Source organism: Pavona decussata, unplaced genomic scaffold (genome assembly GCF_977016875.1).
Source record: "Pavona decussata unplaced genomic scaffold, jaPavDecu1.1 SCAFFOLD_244, whole genome shotgun sequence".
Classification (NCBI taxonomy): Eukaryota; Metazoa; Cnidaria; class Anthozoa; order Scleractinia; family Agariciidae; genus Pavona; species Pavona decussata.
Window position 1 is genome coordinate 1,413,775 of NW_028145649.1, and position 21,226 is coordinate 1,435,000.

Genomic DNA, 21,226 nt, shown 5'->3' on the forward strand with positions numbered 1-21,226 from the left:
CGCAACACGGAAACGTGACGTAAATTAGTATTTTCATGTTTCCGTCAGGTTTCAGAAAAACGAAAACTTGGATTTTCGTCCTGTGTGAGGGTCTATGTAATTTTGAACAAGCCATAGAGTTCTACAAATTATTCCTTAGTATTGCCAAGGAAGTCGGGGACAGTGGTTGCGAGAGATGTGCTTGTGGACGACTGGCCGATATTTATTTCAGTATGGGTAATTTTGAACGAGCCACAGAGTGCCACACTAAACTTCTTAGCATTGCCAAAGAACTGGGTAACAGAACCGTAAAGGGGAACGCCAGCTGCAGCCTCGGCCGTGCTTATCAGGGTCTATGTAATTTGGAACAAGCTATAGAGTTCTACAAACTGCATCTTACTATTGCTGAAGAAGTAGGGGACAGGGATAGCGAGAGATGTGCTTGTGCACAATTGGGCGCTGTTTTTTTCAGTCTGGGTAATTTTAAACAAGCCATAGAGTGCCACACTAAAGTTCTCAGCATTGTAAAAGAACTGGGGAACAGAACTGCAGAGCGAACAGCCTGTTTCAATCTCGGCCGAACTTATGAGGGTGTATGTTATTTTGAACAAGCCATAGAGTTCCACAAACTACATCTTAGTATTACCAAGGAAGTAGGGGACAGGGGTAGTGAGGCATGTGTTTGTAACCAACTGGGCGATGTTTATTTCGGACTGGGTAATTTTAAACAAGCCATAGAGTACCACACCAAAAGTCTTAGTGTTTTCAAAGAATTGGGGAACAGAACTGCAGAGGGAAAAACCTGTTGCGACATCGGCGGAGCTTATGAGGGTCTATGTAATTTTGAAAAAGCCATAGAGTTCTACAAACTGCATCGTACTATTGCTGAAGAAGTAGAGGACAGGGATAGCGAGAGGTGTGCTTGTGCAAAATTGGGCGCTATTTATTTCAATCAGGCTAATTTTAAACAAGCCATAGAGTACCACACTAAACATCTCAGTATTGCCAAAGAACTGGGTGACAGAGCTTCAGAGGACTGTGCTTATGATTATCTAAGCAAATCATATCAAGATCTTGGTGATTTTAAACGAGCTATAGATTACCGTAAACAACATCTCAGGATTGCTAAAGAAGTCGGGGACATGGCGAGAGAGTGAAGGGCATATCGCAGACTGGGCGAATCATATAACACACTGAAGAATTTAAAACAAGCCACGGAATACTTCACAAAAGGACTCATTATTTCTAAAGAAGTAGGGGACAGGTTAGGGGAAGGACATGCCTACTGCAGCCTTGCCAATGCTTACCACAATCTGGATGATTTTGGAACAAGCTATGCAGTACCGTAAACAACAACTTAGAATTGCTAAGGAACTTAGGGACAAGCCAGGAGAGGCGTGTGCATGTTTAAATCTTGGCACAGATTACTGGAGTATGGATAATATTGAACAAGCCATAGAGTACCACATACTATCTCTTGCTATGAGCAAAGAGTTGGGGGACAGGCGTCTGGAAGGATATGCATACAATATGCTAGGTCGTGATTATGAATCCTCAGCTACTTTTTTTTACTGAAGCTCTTGAGTGTTATCGATCAAGCATAGAGATCCTAGAAAGCACAAGAACTCTTGTTCAGTCAAATGATGCGTGAAAAATAGGCTTTCGTTATCTCCACAGGTCTCCCTACAATGGTCTGTGGAGAATTCTTTTGAAGAAAGGGGAGCCTGAGGAGGCTTTATGTGCTGCTGAGACTGGAAGAGCAAAGGCTTTGATGGATGTTTTGAAGACACAGTATGGGGTTGACTCACAACCGTCCATTTCAGTTGAACCAAAGGAAACGATTCCCTATATGTTCAACGATTTACTGACACAAGTAGTGTTTGTAGCACTTGATGAAGTGGCTGACACGATCAATTTTTGGGTACTGGGGAAAAGTAAAGAACTTCGCTTTGAACAAACCAAAATTGAATGTGGACTTGCTTCCATCTTAATGGAAACAACCTTGACAGAGATTGGCGCTGGTGTTCGCGTCATATGCGAGAATCGCTCAATGGATGAGCTAAGTGATGATTCACGATCCAAAAGAGAAGATGTGGAAGAAACAGAAGATTCCTCAACCTCCACTGCTGTCAATTCTTTGCGCAAACTGTATGATGTAATTATTGGGCCCATTGCAGACTTGCTCCAAGGTGACCAGTTGATAATTATTCCGGATGGTCCATTTTGCCTGGCTCCTTATTCTGCATTGAGTGAGCCGATCAGGATTCGAACTGTTCCCTCGCTGACCGCGTTAAAACTGATTTTAGGTGCACCTGAGGACTTCCACTTTACGACTGGGGCGCTGATCGTGGGAGACCCATGTTTAAAGGAAGTTAGCGTTACGTATACCAACCAACCCTTGTGGAAGCAGCTAGGATATGCCAGAGAGGAAGCAGAGGTGATTGGCAAACTCCTAAACACCACACCTCTGATTGGGAGTGATGCAACAAAAAACGAAGTGCTGAAAAGGCTCAAGTCGGTGGCTTTGGTGCATATTGCAGCACATGACTGTTCACGAACCGGAGAAATTGTTTTGACCCCAAAGTCTGACAGGAAATCGCAGATCCCTGAGAAAGAAGATTTCATCTTAACAATGTCTGACGTCCAAGCAGCTTGTGTACAGACGAAGCTCGTTGTGCTTAGTTGCTGTCACAGTGGCCGGAGAGAAGTCAAGTCTGAGGGTGTGGTCGGAATAGCACGTGCTTTCTTGCGTGCTGGTGCTCGGTCTGTTCTGGCGTCACTCTGGGCGATTGATGACGAGGCAACCTTGATGTTCATGAAAAATTTCTATCAACACCTGGTAGATGGAAAACGTGTCAGTTTGGCTCTTCACCAGGCCATGAAATCAGTTCGTGAGACACAGAAGTTCGCTGCTGTGAAATACTGGGCTCCGTTTGTGCTTATTGGTGATGACGTCACCTTGAATTTGGCGAACAGAGATAAAGAGATTGTCGAGTCCAGTTTGCGTTGAACTTATTTTATAATTAAGACAGGCTGGTTTTGATATTCTTCAAATCCGTCTGGAAATTTATTGTTTGCCAAGACTTGTGTTGTTCAATAAATTGTGAGCACGGTTTTGTAAGAAAATTGCTTAAGAAGGAAATTATTTCGGTTGTATGTGGAAGGTCTTACTGGTAACTGCACCGGTACGTTTTACTTCTAGGCTACTTACATCAGAACTGTGTTCCTTAAATCTTTTTTTTTTTTTCGCAGCAAAAATACTTAACTATCTTACACTTGTAACTCTTTGAGGTAAAGATTGTTCTTATACAATAATCAATAGTTGTAGCTTTGAATTTCTTTAGCTTCCCTTGAGTCAAACTTAACTAATGGTTGCGTTCAACAGTGCCATGTATTATGCAATCAAACTCCTTTTGAAACAAAAGTAACAACGGCATTTCTCTCAAACTTTCTCGTTCGTTTGCTGTAACGTATTTTGGAATGCTTTTCGTTGATTCCATTCGTTTCAGATTGAGTTAAACTGTTCAAGGAGCGATTCAATTATATAAGCGGAAGTCGCAGAAAATGTTGTGAGATTCGAAAGAAGAAGAGTCTAATTTTTTCTCTCGTGGACTATCTTTGGTTTTCAAAAGTTGAAAGTCCGGAGTAGATGTTTTAGTTGCTTGTAGATAGGCGGAAGTGGAAGAACACACATAACTGCTTATACTTAATAAAATTGGGCAATATCGGGCAATGAAAACAAGGACTTAGCTGGGTTGATTTTGTCTCGAAACAAGCCTTTGAAACTGATCCCTTAAAATCAGAAGAATGTCCCACAGATCGAATTATTTTGATTATATTTATTTTGTTTGACAGAGGAAGCGTCTTCAAGCCAAGAAGGAGCTGCTCAGCAAAACCGACCCTGACGTGTGATAATGTCCATTTGGTTTCCTTTAATTCTGACGACTTTGGAGGCACAGTGTAATTATTTTAGATCCGAAACGGAAAGGCGTGAAAAAAAAAAAAAAAAAAAAAAAACTTCAGGTCTATGCTTATTTTGACTGCGAAATGAAAAAGTGAACAACTTAAATCCAATAACACTAAACACTGGATTTTTTCTTGTTATTCATTCGGTGAAGGACACTCTTTGCCTCTTTCTGTATATATGTTTTGGTACTGGCACTTTTAAACTTTTATAAACTCATCATCGATGGAAACAAAAACAAATACTAACAAACAAAAAATTAAGTAGGTTTGACGATCGGTCTTATTTATAGTGTTACAACTGCATGAAGTGACGTCATAAGATTGTATGACTGTGTATATAATTTGAAGCCATTACTTTCACGGGATAGAATATTCAAGACTAATTATTACTTAATGATAATTTAGAATACATGATACTCGTTTCTTTTTTGTGTATGTTTTTCTGTGATAGTATAGCATGACAGCGTATATAGTTCGAAATTATTGCTTTCACGTGATGGAATAATCAAGACTAAATCCTGCCTAATGTTCATTTGGAATAGGTGATACTCATTACTTTTTTCATATATATTTTTTGTGATGGAAATATTTTCATGAACTCGTCAACTTTAGTTTTGCTAGTTTTAAATAAAAACAAAACAAAACAAAACAAAACAAAAAAAAAACGCCATTGAAATGTAAGTTTTACGATCGCTTTTTCTTTAAATAAGTCGGTGTTAAAACTGAGGTGCTATCATTGTATGACTGTATAGTTTAAAGCCATTGCTTTTGAGAGGTAGAATAGCTATGACTAGGTCTTAGTGTTAATCTAGAATGCAAGATACTCGTTGCTTGTTGTTGTACATATGTTTCCGTATGGCAATAACTTTTATCAACTCGCCAACCGTAGTTTTGCTGGTTAGAGAAAAAAATGAAAAGCTAGATGAACAAAGTTGAAATTAATTCTAATTTAGCTTAATCAAGCTTCAATCAACTGGGCGCAGGATTTAATTATTGGGGTGATTAACTTCCCTTTAACTTGATACTAGTGCGACTTTCAAACTGGAACGGGTTCATTCCGTGTCTCTCTTGTGTCTTCGTATTCGTTTCTATAACACCGATCCAAACTCGTGTCTGTGCGAGTAATATCAGGACAAGTTCTCTCCGATAATTGCAGTGTATCGAGATTTTCACTGCGCCAAGAAAAGTCATTATGTTGTCATGGAAACAAGTCATGACTGCTTTTTTCCGCATTTTTTAAAGGGCGCGTTCTTTTGGGAATATTCCGGAATAGGGACACACATAAGAGAGGTGCTCGTGTTTTGTTTGGACCTATTCTGTTTTCTAAATGAACAGAATAGTATTCCATTCATTTGAATTCTGCCCCAGATACCAGAATGAACGGAGTACGGTTTGTCCAGAATAGAAATTGCGTTCTTTTGAGAAAGCTTTCAGGTTTATCGAAATAGGAGGACTCGTGTTCTTTTAGGAAGGTTTTTAGTCGATAAAATCGGAATAGACAGAAACGTGTTCTTTCGAGAACTTATAGTCTGTGTATTGTGTATTGTTATTTTTGGACGGAATAAGAATAACCAGAATTTGTCTCAAAAGAATGCGCCTCTAAATCAGTTCAACCGTTTTGTTTCATGATGAAACTTGTATTTCCATTGACATAGTTTTTGGTGACGCGGTAAACGAGGTTGTCATACGGGGTGAAAGTCTCACTGGTATCGTGTTACGAGCCCAATAACATAGTAAGTAGTGTAACGTATACACTGACTGTATACTAAGAGTTAGTAGTCAAAACATTTGCAATAAAATAATTGTTAAATCTATATAGCAACATTGGTGTGATAAAAATAATATTTTTCTTCCTTTTAAGCTTTCCCATAGGACGGAAAACTTTCTTTTTCCAGTCAGAAATAGATTTACTGGAGCTCTTTTATTTTCCTCGGAAAACAAAACAAAGGAAATGAGAAGACCTTCGAAGTTCTTGCTGGGAGCGCAAAAATCTGCGACAAAAAACAAGTCGAGAACGACTGGTAAAAATAGGATTGTTTTTTGCCTGCAAACTAGTAGAAAGTGAAACAGCTGAAATATTCTGCTTTCAAGTGTTAAAAATGGTAGTTTCTTTCAGCTATTTTATCTGGAAAATTCCCAGAACTTGTGTGAGAAGGTATGCTTTCTTATTCCTTTTTAAACAACTGAACGAATAGCATGTTCTAGCCACTCACATTGTGAGGAGAGAAGGAAGTTGGTTTATATGAAATATAATACTGCAAGCCAAAAAGAAAAAAACAAAAGAAATTCAAAAAGTACCCACCCCACCCCCTCCCCAGCGGCTTTCAATAAACAAATAGCTGCAGGGTTGCACTCAACAGACACAAACTTTCAGCACAATATTTCAAGGAGTGCCACAACGGCATGTGCCGTTTCAAAAACATGTTATTGGTTAACTTGATTACTGTTTGTTTCGAAGTGATTTATTTGTAAAATCCTAATCTCTTTTCATATGAAGGCCCAAACAGGTTTTTTTGTAAATTAATGTTGGAAAAATGTTGGATCGCTTTCAGTGTCATTCGCAGCGCGGAGACGCGCTAGGATGTATTGGCGATGAGTGCTTTCCTGTCTTGGGGCGAGCAAATGCCGAAAACGAAAAACTAAATACTCAAGATTAGAAAAAGAAGCTCCTTGAAGCTCCTCGAAAACGAAGCCAAGAAGCATCCCAAACTTAGAAACTAAACTGCGGTCATCCTTTATTTCGGAGCTGGATGCGTTTAGACCATTACTATTAAAGGAAGCTAATGCAACTCAATCTATTCCAATTCCCGTTGATTTATTTGTTTCCAAAAATTATGCAGAGTCCGAAAATAAATCTCGAAAACTTTCACCTGTTGTGAATCGAACGTACTAGACGTTGTTTCGATTGGAAATTAGAATTTCTCGATGGAAGCTACACTTTCTTATCTCTATTTAAAATAAGTCGAAGGAAAAGCGCGTTCACAGTTCGTGGGGAGAAGAACTTTGTCTCGTTTAAAAGATATATTTCAAACAAAATGTTAAAATTAGAGAAAGAGGGATACATACCAGAAGTCAACGAAGACGTTCTTTCTCGCTAACAGCCGCTCAAGTTTGTTCTTATTTTTTAGTGCGCGGACCCGCCTCTCTCCTCCCCTCCTCCTCTTTCTCGTCTGTGTTCTTCCAATATACTAACATACAGTTACAACAAAATTGTGTTTCCAATTATAAGGGGCTAAAGAAAACCGAAGTAAAAAGAATAAGACATTATTTAACATGTTATATTTATTGTTCTTCGAGTTCAGTTGCCACACAAAATAAATTACAATACGGGGCATACAATTAGGTATATTAAAATGTAAATGGAACTATTAGTGGCCAACAATTCGGTGAGCCAGGCGTTGGCACGGGGTGTGTGAAATCAATGTTTTCGATCCGCTTGCTGAAACCCAGGTATTATGCGTGGGAGTTGGCAGGTTGGTACAGATGTTTTTTTCAGTTTTTTTTTTTTCTTTTGCGTAATAATTATACCTCAAGCAGCGATTAAACCTAAATGATAGCGTGAAGTCAGTTTTTAGCGAAGTGTAACGAAAAACAATAGGTTTTTGGCAGGTGAATGAAATACAAAGGAAGTAAAACAGCAAACTCGGTCGACGAGTATGTTTCTTAACTTAATTCCTACATTTCAATCCGTTTACTCAAAATATCACGCCGGATTATTAGAAACAGATGTACACGAGTTTTGATCGTAATTTCTTAGCCAACAGGCCAATTAATGTTAATTTTTACTTTCTGTCGGAGAACCAGCATAGAAACTATTCTTGGGGAACTAGAGGGTTAAGTCCCTTAAATCAATTATAGATCTATATATAGTTGCCAAAAAATAAATATTCTCGGTCTGGGCGGCACACAACCACGAAAAATTTCGAGGAATTTCCACCCTAGAAAAAATATGTTATATTTTTTTAATAGCTTTTTGTACCATTGGCGCACCTCATGCGGCTATTATGCTTTCTTCATAGTGGGCTTCTTTGGAGGTAGGCGGTCAATTTTTAGTAAAGTACAATGGAAAAAATAACAGGATTTTGACTGTAAATAAACTAACCACGCGCAAACTCATTTAGCGACTGAGCTTCTTTATTTAGTTTCTCGATTTAAATCTGATCTCAACGATTTCAATCAAACAGTTGGTCAACATTTATTGTCGGTGTTTCTTGGTTACGTTAGTAGAAGGCTTTGCCTCACTTCTTGACCAGTTACTAATCTTCTCCAGTGAAAAGTATACCATAAAAGGTAAGAATCAGTCTGGTAATTTTAAAATTTGTAAGGGTGCATAATTTAAAGGAATTCTCAGCTGTACCTGATTTGACAGCATTTAAGGACGGTGCCTACTTCTGTTACTGCGCATACGTTCTGCGCATTAGGAGATACTCGGATTTCCTACGGGTGGTGCCTACTAATACAGGAATATTTTTGCGCGGTTTAAAACTATGCGGAGAATGCAGAACTCAGCAAGTGCTGTTGGTACCCAAAATGAAAATTGGGGGTAACAATACATTTTTTAGAGATGATAAAGCTTCAATTTCGTAGAAAACGCCATACATTGCTTTGTAGTTGACGGCTTTTTAGAATACTTATGGCTTAATTACCTCTAAAAAAATGCATGGCTACCCCCGCAACTTTCTTTTTGGATTCCAATAGACCTTGCTAAGATCGCATTTCCCAAATAGTCATAAACCGCGCAAAAATACTTCGGTATAAGTAGGCATCGTCCTTGAGGCCGATTTAGGCGGTAAAACTTTTGCTTAACGACTGTTGCATGTGACTTCTGTTGCGCGTTTGTTTACGCATGCAAAAAAATCGTACATAAATCTCGTCATTCAACAGTGCCTAGGTCTGCGATAACAGCGCGCAGGATATTAAAATTTGTTTCGAAATCCTACGACTTTTTACACGTCGTGCATGACAAGTTTTAGGTTTAATTGCACGAAACAATTCGTATCGTAGGCTTGTTACCCGTTATAAGTCCGTCATACAACAAGTAGTTTTTCGTTCACCGGGGTTGGTCTCGTGGAGCATCAGTTTCCAACGAATTATTACACTTGGCTTCCACTGATGAGTGGCTAAGTCGAAACGCCTGGAATTTCTCCAAATTTGTGTTACTTCTCCGCCATTCACTCAACCGACTTTTACAACAAAGTTTCTTCTGTCGAAATCGACACTTAAAAGGGGCATTGTTACCTTAATGGAAGCATTAAAATAATGCTCCTGTTTCTTTCACAAATTACTTCAATAACTAGTGCAAAAAGCAAGTGTAGGTTACTTTTGCAGATGACCAAGATGGCCAGAATGGATTGAAAATTGTAAAACGTGGCCAATGTTTTCAGCTTTTTTCCTTATGTTTTGGGAAAGATCACTAAAAACTGATTATGTTTTGTTCTTCGAAAAGTCTGTTCATATTGTTGTCTTGCTACTCCAAGAGCAATTTTATCTTTGATCAACGTTACATTCACAAAACCTTGTGCAGTTTTGACGAAAACTTAGCAAAATGCCTGTGACATTGCCCCCATTACCTACATACACAAAATTTACGACTTCACTCTGAATAAACAACAGCTTTTTTGATGGTGTTAAGCATCTTCTAAACATGGTTTTACATTAGTCAACACTAAAACAGTCTATTCAAAACGTTTGAAATCAACCTAGACCTAAACACCACCTAAGCACCTCTAAACGCCACTAAGGGAAGAAATTAATTACGAGTGATTATCGATTAGTATTACCCAGCAAGTAATACTTTGAGATACTTCATGTACCATGTCACGTAGGAGAAACCTCAGTGAAACTTTATTAGTATGACGTCATAATTTCCCGTATATGAAGCACGTACCAGTTTTTTTAGCGTTTTATCACTGTCTGTCCATCGCACTAAATTCAAAAAAACTCTATATACATACATTAAATATATTAGTTACAGAATAGCAAGTGTATAGATAATTTTACTGTTTTATTTTCAAATTATCTTGGTATTATTAAATCAAGTTACGCTTATTACTTGGTTTTAAAATTATTGAAGGAAACAATGGGCTGTTGTTGTGCGACTCTAGTCTGGAAAAGCGAGTCAGCCAAAAGTTTCACGAAGATCAGATTATTGCCAAGGAAATTTTCTGGGCTGACCTTCGGTACCAAAGATCAAAAGGTTGCTGTCAGACCCGAGGAAATGGAGCCCTTGTCCTGACCTCCGATGTACTTTGGTTCAACATACTGTGCCCAAATAAACAGATCGAAACGCCTCTACGAAACATCCGCTCCGTTGAAGTTGGATCTTTTAGCTATCCACTTTTTATTGGTGATTACGTCGATGCTAATTCTAACATGGAGGACGAAGTGATGATTGCATTGGTTGAGCCTCATTTTTGGAAGAGGAAGACTGAAGAGGCTATGTCCAATCTAGTTAGTCTTTAGATCGTTATTTTATAACTGTTCCTTATCCCATCAGGTTGAGAAGTGTTATCAAAGAGCAGAGGGGGGGTGGGGGGCATTTTTTTTTTTGTTACTCAAAGCCAAGACGCAAAGAGAACAACGTCACACATGGTTACAGGACTCTAGTAGGATTAACCTTTGCAAATATATGATCGTAACTTTTCCAATTTTTCAATTTCCTAAATAAATAGTTGAAACATTCTCATAAGGTAGATCTGACTTCCGCGTATAATTTTCTACTCTATGAGCTGTCACTGCTTGGCTAATTTCCGGAAATTTTGATTGAATCAAAAAGTGCCCCGTTGCAATCACTTCATGTACCTGTATTGTCATGAGTCGATAAACATTGTTCCGTGTTTTTATTCTGATTAAAGTGGTTTGTAATGGAGTTTCGAAAGTTACTTCGCGTTTGCTTGGTTTATTTAGTTTAAATTGTCTTGCTAGTCCGTAAGGCGGTTTTCAGTTGAGTGACGAAAGCAATTACACGTTTTCTTTCACCGATGAACACTTCGAATTCTCGAAAGTTATAGCGAACATCCTCTGTGCGAGACGACCGCGTTTGTAGGGAAGGCTTTGTTTTGCCAAGGTCAGTTCTTGCGTGACTCATTGAAATACATTTGAAAAGACTTCCGCTTGGCAACTTCATTATCACTAGACCCACTAGCCAGGCATGTACTAGGGCATGCTTTGATGGTGCTTGCAATTCAATCTTTTTAAACAAACAAAAAGACAAGAAAAAATCGAAGTAAGAAAGCGAACGCAACAGAAAACCACTCAATCACAACCAGTTCAAGTTTGGTCAAGGTGAGTTAAAATTTATTCCTTAAAAGTAAAATGAATTTTAATTCAAGATGGCTGGTCCAAAAGATGGCAAGTGAAAGCTGTAATACAGACATAAAAAATGTTAGACTGGTAATAATCTCAAAGAACTCAGTATTTAAACAAAGTCTCGATACAGATTTGGTTTAACAGCACTTTGAACGTAACGAGATCTTTCAACCTACCTTAAAGTTTAGACACTCTTCACTGAGCTGACTGACATATTTGAAATATTAACTAATTCAAAAATGTTTATCAAGCTCACAACAGTCGACGCTAGAACATTTTAGTCAACTCGTTTGAAATGTACTTAGACTATAGTTTGGTAATTAAATCCCATAAAAATATCGTTCCAATAATCGGTAATGACTTTCGCACAGCTTTTTCTCGGGCCATATTTGACTGCGTGGTGCGTAAGCCTACAATCTTTTAGCAGTGATAACTTACAGCATCGCTAACTCCCCATAATCGATAGATATAGAGATATACACTCAGGAAAAAATAGTTCAACAATCAGAAGTGATTTATCGTTTTACTGCTACAGCTGACTACACTCATCACGCAACTTTAACGAATGACCGTAAAGATTCAAAAGCCGTGGCTAAATAAAATTATTAAAATATTGGCGATTTAAAGCAAGCAGCTGCTAGGCGATAAAATGCAATTCCACGTGCTGTGACAAAATTCACGTGCCATGATACAAACGGTTACGTTACGTTATACCAGAGGTTTTTGGTACACATCTATTTATATGAGGGCATGGATTTGTGAAATCATGCGAACTGGTGATTTAAAACAAGCGTTTGCTGGGCGATATAATACTAATGCTCGTGACGTGATACAATTCACGTGCCATGATGCCATGATGCAAGGGGTTACTTAACGTTATTCTAGAGGTTTTGAGTACCTATCTCAGTATTTCTGTGGGGGCATGAACTTGGTAATTCATTGCGTTTGTTCAGGCTACCAAGATCTTTTCCGGTCTACGGAAATGAACTTCTCGTGAAGACATAGGTTACATTTCTTGTTAGTATTATTATCGGGTTTGCACTTTTTGAGTACTTTCCATTCAATAAGAAATATTTTGTTTGCCTCCTTCAGGGTCCATCTATTGTTCAGATAGTTTCGTTGCATTGCGTCTGTTGGCGTTTCGAAAGATCGGTTGTGGTTTCGGTATAGTTCTTTGGTCTTCTTTAAAGTTTGATGCCAGTCCCACGTACGATTCTGTTGTTGTTACCGTCGTTCGCTTGGAGGCATTTACCATCGAATGGGCATTTTGCTTTCATCCTGCAGTTGCAGCTCGGGTCATAATTTTGGTTTGGGGTTGTTGCTATATTTGAGAGTATCTGGGTTTCCTTTATGTGATGCGATGCTGGTTTTCATGTTTCGCATGCATGAGTAGCTGAGTTTTAGTGTGTCTGTTGAAGATCTTGTTTAATGGGTGGTTCTTGGGGAAGCATTTGTCGACGATGGATAAAAATTTCTGTGCAATTGGCAATTTCTAAATCTCCTATATTTAGTAACACTGACATAAACAATCTAATATCAACTTATCAATATAAGCTCAAATTCTTTTACTCAGATGTATCAACGATACGAAACATGATTTAGCCAAACTGTGAGCTCTAGGACACAAATTAAACTCAAATTAAAGAAGTAAAACGGTTTCCTTCTTGAACAAATTCGTATACTGATGACAAAATTGCAAGTACGTTTGCATAATTTGTCGTGCGTGATGTATTCCTTGGCCCGCCAATTTTTCTGAACGTGCCTTGTTTCGCGTTTCGTAATAAAAATGCTCCGTGCGATAGCCCATGAAGGTTCAGGATTTTTCTTTCGTCCATTATTTTTAGCCAGGATTGCTGTGTAATTTCCGTTTTGTGAGTTCAGAAGAAATAGGTTCGTGTTGCAGTTCAGTTTCTCGTCGTTTTAGAAATAGACAGACATATTTTTTAGAAAGAGTGAGAGAATCAAAGCGTCTATTTAAAGGTACAGAAGAGGAGGAAGAAGTATGATGACGTTTTTTGTCTATCTTGCATCCGTATATTGGTAGTCTATTTGGTAATATTTCAAGCACGTTTTTTGGAAGATAGATTTACTGCACGAGTGATCAATTAATCTTTCTTGTGAAATGCATTGTAAACAAGCGTTAATTATAATTTTCTTCTCAGTTTTTACGTAATTCCATCAAGCCATTAAATTTTTATATCAAGAAAGAATGAGTGATCTGTTGGAGTTCTTATCTAGTAAAAATGCTTTCTCCTTCACATCAACGTTACAGTTCAAGTTATCTCGAGCTCCGCCCGCTACACTAGTTTTAGTCTCATCACCTTATCTCAAACAAGGACATCCTGGACCTGGCGAAATTGCGGCATGCTCTACGATGAGCTGGCATGCAGAGTTGCCCGGTTAGGCGAGCCCTGGAGTGTTGATATGAGAAAACGTTGTCACGGTTGACAAAATTGCAAGTACGTTTGCATAATTTGTCGTGCGTGATGTATTCCTTGGCCCGCCAATTTTTCTGAACGTGCCTTGTTTCGCGTTTCGTAATAAAAATGCTCCGTGCGATAGCCCATGAAGGTTCAGGATTTTTCTTTCGTCCATTATTTTTAGCCAGGATTGCTGTGTAATTTCCGTTTTGTGAGTTCAGAAGAAATAGGTTCGTGTTGCAGTTCAGTTTCTCGTCGTTTTAGAAATAGACAGACATATTTTTTAGAAAGAGTGAGAGAATCAAAGCGTCTATTTAAAGGTACAGAAGAGGAGGAAGAAGTATGATGACGTTTTTTGTCTATCTTGCATCCGTATATTGGTAGTCTATTTGGTAATATTTCAAGCACGTTTTTTGGAAGATAGATTTACTGCACGAGTGATCAATTAATCTTTCTTGTGAAATGCATTGTAAACAAGCGTTAATTATAATTTTCTTCTCAGTTTTTACGTAATTCCATCAAGCCATTAAATTTTTATATCAAGAAAGAATGAGTGATCTGTTGGAGTTCTTATCTAGTAAAAATGCTTTCTCCTTCACATCAACGTTACAGTTCAAGTTATCTCGAGCTCCGCCCGCTACACTAGTTTTAGTCTCATCACCTTATCTCAAACAAGGACATCCTGGACCTGGCGAAATTGCGGCATGCTCTACGATGAGCTGGCATGCAGAGTTGCCCGGTTAGGCGAGCCCTGGAGTGTTGATATGAGAAAACGTTGTCACGGTTGACAAAATTGCAAGTACGTTTGCATAATTTGTCGTGCGTGATGTATTCCTTGGCCCGCCAATTTTTCTGAACGTGCCTTGTTTCGCGTTTCGTAATAAAAATGCTCCGTGCGATAGCCCATGAAGGTTCAGGATTTTTCTGGCGGAGGAATCAAACATGAGAATTGTCATCGCAGGACTGAGTGTGACAATAAAGTGATCGCGTCACCGATTACATCTCTATAAAGTCAAATTGGAAAATTAGATCTTAGTTTGGTCACCCAAATCAAAGCTATTCAGCGGTACTTTCTTTTGGGGCTATTGTGATGTTTATTGTAAGTCTCTGGATGAAAACCTAAGGCATGGACATTAAAATAAAAACTAAAGAGCAGCAGTTTTCTCAAACGTTGATTTCGGCATTTCTTAAAGATGACCTTTGAAAGTTAAAACGGGTTAATGGATCCTATTTACCTAAACATCGAGCACCTCTGCTGTCCTATTATTCCAAGCGTTCACTAAGTCAGAAACTGTCGCTCTTTTCTCCTCTTCCTCAGCGTGCACTTGCGATCAATCGTTGGATTCGACATGACCATTCTTCTTCCGGTGTAAAACATTCGCGATGCTTGTGGTGAGGTCTGCATCCGAATCTTTAGAATTCTTTGATAAGAATTTCTGAGCATTCTGCAGCGTCTTGCGAAGGTCCCAAAAAACCTTACTATACTTTTCTTTTTCGATTTCGCATTCGCGTTTTCGATGCCCACCATCTATACCATGCGGAGTTAAATTCATGCGCGTGCTGCTCGTGCGACAAACCTTCCAACGGTTCATGATTTCTTGTACTACTGTCACTCGCGCTAATCAGACGAAACGGAATGCACCATGTTCAACCTACCTCCTCTTCTATTATGCTATATCAACGGGCTTTAATCCTTACGTTTTCGCTTTCTTCCCCACTCGACATGCTATCATTGCCTTCACCTTTTTGTTCTAACGACTCCAGAACCCTCTCTGCGCTAAGGGAAACGTTAACGAACGCTTCACAACAGATGGCAAATGTTTTGATTCGAAAGAATAGTGACTGGCAGAATACATCGGGGAAAGGGAGGGGCAGCTAAGGAAGAGAAAAAAAAATGAGGGAGTTCGGGATCCTCCCCTTCCCTTCCCCGATTACTTAACTCGGCGCCTCACGCGAAGAATTTGATAACGCCACCGAAAACTTTACTCATGCCACCCGAGTACAAAAAACGAGACCGAGAACAATAACTCGTGACCCGAAGTCTTATCTCTCGACCCATCGCGACCAAAAAAAATAAAAAAGAATTTGATAAGGCTACCGAAACCTTAACTCGTGTCCGGCCTTACGGCCAGAGTAATAATCGAGCGCGATCAAACGAAATGCGAAGCTCAGATATCTGAGATTGAATGCATTTTGCTTTGCCTGAAGACTCAGTGCAAATGTGTGGCCAGCAATTTAACGATACTCGATTTTGGAAAAGTACTTTGCTATTTCATGCGACCTGTAAAAGAAGAACGTAAATCGTCGCATAAAGAGCGACTCTCTCTTTAAAGATCCTCACTGTATTCAATTTTCATCTTGAGGTAGATTTTGCTGATTAACTCTTCCATCAACTTTTCCTTGGCAGTTAGTAACAGATGTAAAAATTAGGATCGGACAAATTTATGTTATGTTTCACCTTTCGCTTGCGGAACAGAAACTGGACAAGACTAGAACTAGAAAACTAAAAAGTACTTTTCGGACCCGAAAACTCTTCGAACGTTTTGCAGAAACGAAGCCCTGGTGTCAAAGTATTTAGCACTTCGGTGTTAATTTGGAACACTTTAAACAACAGAAAGAAATAATTGAAACTAAACATAAACATTTTAAAAAATACCAACTGACAGGGAGACTTAATTACCATGGCCAGTTGGCTATTTACAAAGCGTTGGCCAGGATTTGATACATACGTCAGGGGACTACAATACAACAAATCAAGCCAGTTGTTAGAGAGGGGACTTGAAGTCGGAACCTGCCGGATTCCCGGATTCCAAGTCTGCACCTCTATACACTCGACTATGCTCAGTTCCATGGATGCAATCCTTGTTTAGTTAACTTTAATATCTGTTCTGTATAACATGGAGACTGAAATTAAAAAATGATACACCACGCACAAAGGCCACCACAGAACGCAAAACTACTTACACTGGGTCACTTAAGATTAGCACCGCGCTTTCTAAGGACGAAATAATCAAAATAGCGCTTTGTGACATATTTTTTAACTTTCTTGCAGGAAACAATGGGTTGTTGTTGTGCAAAGCTGGAAAGGCGAGTCAATGAGAAATTTCATGAAGGCCAGCAGATCATTGCCAAGGAAATATACTGGGCTAACCTTAGGTACCAGAGAAGTACAGGTTGCTGTCAGGTTCAAGGAAATGGAGCCCTTATTCTGACCTCAGATGTGCTTTGGTTCAACTTGCTGTGCCCCAATAAAGAAATCGAAATGCCTCTACGAAACATACGCTCAGTTGAAGCTGCGTTTTACATGAATCCGGTGTTAATTGTTGATTATGTTGATGCTAATTCTGGGATGGAAGACCAAGTGATTTTTGCATTGAGGGAGCCTTATTTCTGGAAGAGGAAGACAGAAGAGGCCATTTATAATATTTCAAGTCAGTTCAACAATCCTGGCCAAAAATTCACGGAACAGAACAAAACTTTTCTATTCGGTACTTCTTAAACCAGTCTCTTAAATTTTTATAAAGTTGTCTCTGCAGTTTTTTTGGAAAAGCCATCCTCCCCAATATTAAGAGCAACTGGAATCATTCGGATTGTAGATAAACACAGCATCGTATCGACATTGTTTTTTTTTGTGGGGGGGGGGGGGGGGGGAGGGCAACAGTTCGTGATTAATTTTGCAAATCGTCCATTATTTTTAGCCAGGATTGCTGTGTAATTTCCGTTTTGTGAGTTCAGAAGAAATAGGTTCGTGTTGCAGTTCAGGTTCTCGTCGTTTTAGAAATAGACAGACATATTTTTTAGAAAGAGTGAGAGAATCAAAGCGTCTATTTAAAGGTACAGAAGAGGAAAAAGAAGTATGATGACGTTTTTTGTCTATCTTGCATCCGTATATTGGTAGTCTATTTGGTAATATTTCAAGCACGTTTTTTGGAAGATAGATTTACTGCACGAGTGATCAATTAATCTTTCTTGTGAAATGCATTGTAAACAAGCGTTAATTATAATTTTCTTCTCAGTTTTTACGTAATTCCATCAAGCCATTAAATTTTTATATCAAGAAAGAATGAGTGATCTGTTGGAGTTCTTATCTAGTAAAAATGCTTTCTCCTTCACATCAACGTTACAGTTCAAGTTATCTCGAGCTCCGCCCGCTACACTAGTTTTAGTCTCATCACCTTATCTCAAACAAGGACATCCTGGACCTGGCGAAATTGCGGCATGCTCTACGATGAGCTGGCATGCAGAGTTGCCCGGTTAGGCGAGCCCTGGAGTGTTGATATGAGAAAACGTTGTCACGGTTGGCTGGGTCATCCTCTCACCTCCCTCCCCCCCCCCCCCCCCCGCCCCCCTAACGTCTGTGCAGTATGTATTGCGATAACAAGGTCTTATTCTCAGGGTGTATGTGTTTATAGGGAATTGTAAATGGTTTGAGTCCAGGAGTCATGTCATAAGTACGTTAATGTAGTCCTGAGAAGGACAGAGTGTTTGAGGTGACAACGAAGACTGATCGGTCAGGCCAACAACGAGAGACATTTATACCATCTACTGACGTTCCACGATTCACTTGACTCTGAACATGACGTTTGCTCGGGTTGTGGAAACGCCAGTCAATGTCATCGCAAGGGATGTTTCAAACTCATCAGTTTAAGCTCGGCTAACGTTTTCGCAGATAAAGTTATATTGGTGTCATCGGCGAACAATTGACCTTATATGGAACTAAAACCATTCCTAACGGCGGTGTTGCTAATTCAGGGTGTGTTTCTGTAATAACAATATATTTTAAAAAATGTTTAACGCTTTGACAGAAAGTGATAGTTTATCCTTTGGTTTGGACTTTGGTCAATTACGTTCGATTTCGAAACAAAGTAAATTGGAACAAAGTCGAAGGATCAACTTCGATTCCGCTGTGAATTTTGTTCGGATATTGAGCTCACAATATTAAAATCAGTTGTAATGTTCGTTTGTCACGGATGACCTTCGATGCCTTAAATGCTTTTGTTTGTGTCACAAGATAGATTTCTTCATGAAAAGCATAGTCTTTGTTGTTGACTTTTCTATACTTCAGTCTTTATAATTTCTCGATTATCTGTTATTTAGGAGGAAATGATTACTCAAACGAAGAAGTGGGTGATGGGCCCAAAAAATACCTGGTAATTAGGCCGTGGCTATGGCGACGCTGGCAGCTGCGAAAATAAATTCAGTAATTAACAAAAAAAGGAAAGAGGATAATAGCAGTAAATACCCTAAAAATTGTAAGCCGGAGGCGAAATGCAGAATATTCAGTACGGTATAATATCACAAATAATATCCGTAACACTGATTACCGACGTGTAGAAAACTTGAATAAGCTGTATTTTAATGCGCCGTATTTTCCCCTCTTAAAATTTTGTACTGGTGAAGACCACAAATTAAACGTACAGAAGCAAAAATTAAGTATTTCTTTATTTCGAATAATTTCAAATTAATTGGACACCAAATAAACTAAATCGGGACTGCAGTTAGGAAAAATCCAAATTACACTGATTTAAATAAGACAAGAAATGTTAATCTCTTGTAATCTGCTCATCAAATTTGTCGTAAAAATAATATTAGCTTTAGCAATTTTTTTGGTTCCGCCTTGAACGATAACGCCTTAAATTTGTTCAAAAGACATTTAAAGTCCTTCAGCTGCGGAATAATTATTAAAAGCTGACAATTGAAGAAGAAAGTTAGCAGCTCTTTTTAAATTCAACAAAGTCAAGATATCTTCGAGAAATACTGAATGGCGAACTTCACTAAGGTTGGAAGCTACGAGCAAATTCAAGCTGTGGCTTGTACGAGTTCGTTTCACGGAGAGCATTTTCTTTTTCTTTTAGCAGCTATGAATATACTTCTGTCCGTCAGCGCATTGGGAGGAAATATTCTTATCTTTGTTGCTCTTCACAGGGAAACATCCATCCACCCGCCATCAAAACTCCTGTTTCAATGTCTCACTGCTACAGACCTTTCGGTTGGTGTTTTTTCGCAACCCATGTTTGCTGTTCAGTTAATTTCCATCGCACATCAGCGACTACGCCTTTGTTACACCGTTGTAGGCTTGAATGAAATCGCTGGTACAAGTTTAAGCGGAGTGTCTTTGTTCACGTTGACAGCAATCACCTTAGACAGACTCCTAGCTCTGTTACTGGGATTAAGATACAGACAAACAGTAACTTTAAGGAGAATGCGTGCAGTTGTAATTTCCCTTTGGATTTTAAACATTTCCTTTGGCTGCTTGCGTCGTTTTTGGGAACATGCCATTATGTCAAAAATGATTTCTGCGATCATTTATTTCTTGATAGCCATTTCAGTTATATCATACATGAAGATCTATCTAACACTGCGCGGTCAGAGAAACAAAATAGAAGAACGTGATCGCCAAGGACATCGTAAAGGAAGAGGAATTCCGTCTCTGAACATAGCGCGATACAGGAAAACAGTATGCACTGCGGTGTGGGTTCAGGTCACATTACTGGCCTGTTATCTTCCATATGGCATAGCTGCCGGCGTAGGAAGTAGTATGGGCCATTCGCCATCAAATAATCTTGCTGCTAGACTTGCAATAACTCTAGTCTACTTAAACTCGTGTCTAAATCCGATTCTTTACTGCTGGAAGATCCGAGGGGTGAGAAAAGCCGCGAGGGACACGATCTTAAAAATTTGCCGCTTAAACTAGAAGCTACCGTAACGTTCTATTAAAATATACGTTCCAAAATACTCTTGAAACAAGGTTTCTCTTTCACCTTATAAGTTAAAACACTTGGACACGCTATCGGTATAAAATAATTTGCCACTGAAGGACAACGTTATGATATTGATTCAGTTATAGTTAGTCGAAAGACGCTAAGAAAAATGCATACCTAGATGTGTAACGTTAGAAGAAATTTAAAAAATAAAACATTTATTGCCTTTCGGCACGCTGCTAAATTTAAATCATAAACTTTTAGCTGTTTACGTGTCTCAGGGATCTTTGTGAGATCTTTTGGATCAATGTGTTTTGGCAGTCATGTTCCCTGAACTGGTTACAACGAGAAAGCCCCAAATTTGAATCAAATCTTATTCTCAAAACCTTTGCCGCTGTTTGACGATAAAAATTACGGGATTTTGTTAGTTTTGCACTCGTTTACAACTGAGAAAAACTTCGAAGGTTTTTGTGGAGTTATCAAGGCATAAAGGTGTTTTCTCAATCCCAAATAGACCATTTCTGTTATATTAAAATTCTAGCTTGGATACGAGGCTTAGGGGAATAAAACAACAGAATTTTCATTGAGGTTTAGAGATGAATACTTAATGTCTCTTGTTTTATTACCAAAGCCTCAGTAGCCAAGCTAGAATTTTAATATATCGGAAATGTTCTATTGAAATATAATGTTAATTTTATGGCATCCGAACATTTCATAATTCTCTCTCGAAATACCTTGTTCAAATCCCATTATTTCAGGACGCTAGTTCTCTTGACGTCATCGCTTTAATTTCCACGCTACTGGGTTTGGTTTTTCAGCGCACCTCTAGATCCATGAGATACGAAACTTTTT

At 38.8% G+C, this 21,226-nt stretch overlaps 3 protein-coding genes across 3 annotated transcripts in view; all 3 read left to right on the forward strand.

Annotated features, from left to right (window-relative positions):
• Positions 1-4,604, forward strand: part of LOC146457335 (uncharacterized) — a 36,676-nt gene extending 32,072 nt beyond the window's left edge. Inside the window, exon 4 of the mRNA XM_085092017.1 lies at positions 3,835-4,604. The gene's annotated coding sequence lies outside the window, so the exon portion shown is untranslated. The remainder of the gene's footprint in view (positions 1-3,834) is intronic.
• On the forward strand, positions 1,258-2,989 carry LOC146457338 (tetratricopeptide repeat protein 28-like). The gene is made up of 2 exons (XM_085092124.1): positions 1,258-1,472; positions 1,657-2,989. Exons 1-2 carry the CDS (start codon positions 1,258-1,260, stop codon positions 2,987-2,989), a joined length of 1,548 nt encoding a protein of 515 aa, XP_084948250.1.
• A 14,655-nt stretch (positions 4,605-19,259) lies between the features above and the next one.
• Positions 19,260-20,514, forward strand: LOC146457339 (melanocyte-stimulating hormone receptor-like). The gene has a single exon (XM_085092171.1). The coding sequence runs from the start codon at positions 19,435-19,437 to the stop codon at positions 20,365-20,367; it is 933 nt and encodes a 310-aa protein (XP_084948297.1). The 5' UTR covers positions 19,260-19,434; the 3' UTR covers positions 20,368-20,514.
• The last annotated feature ends 712 nt before the right edge of the window (positions 20,515-21,226 follow it).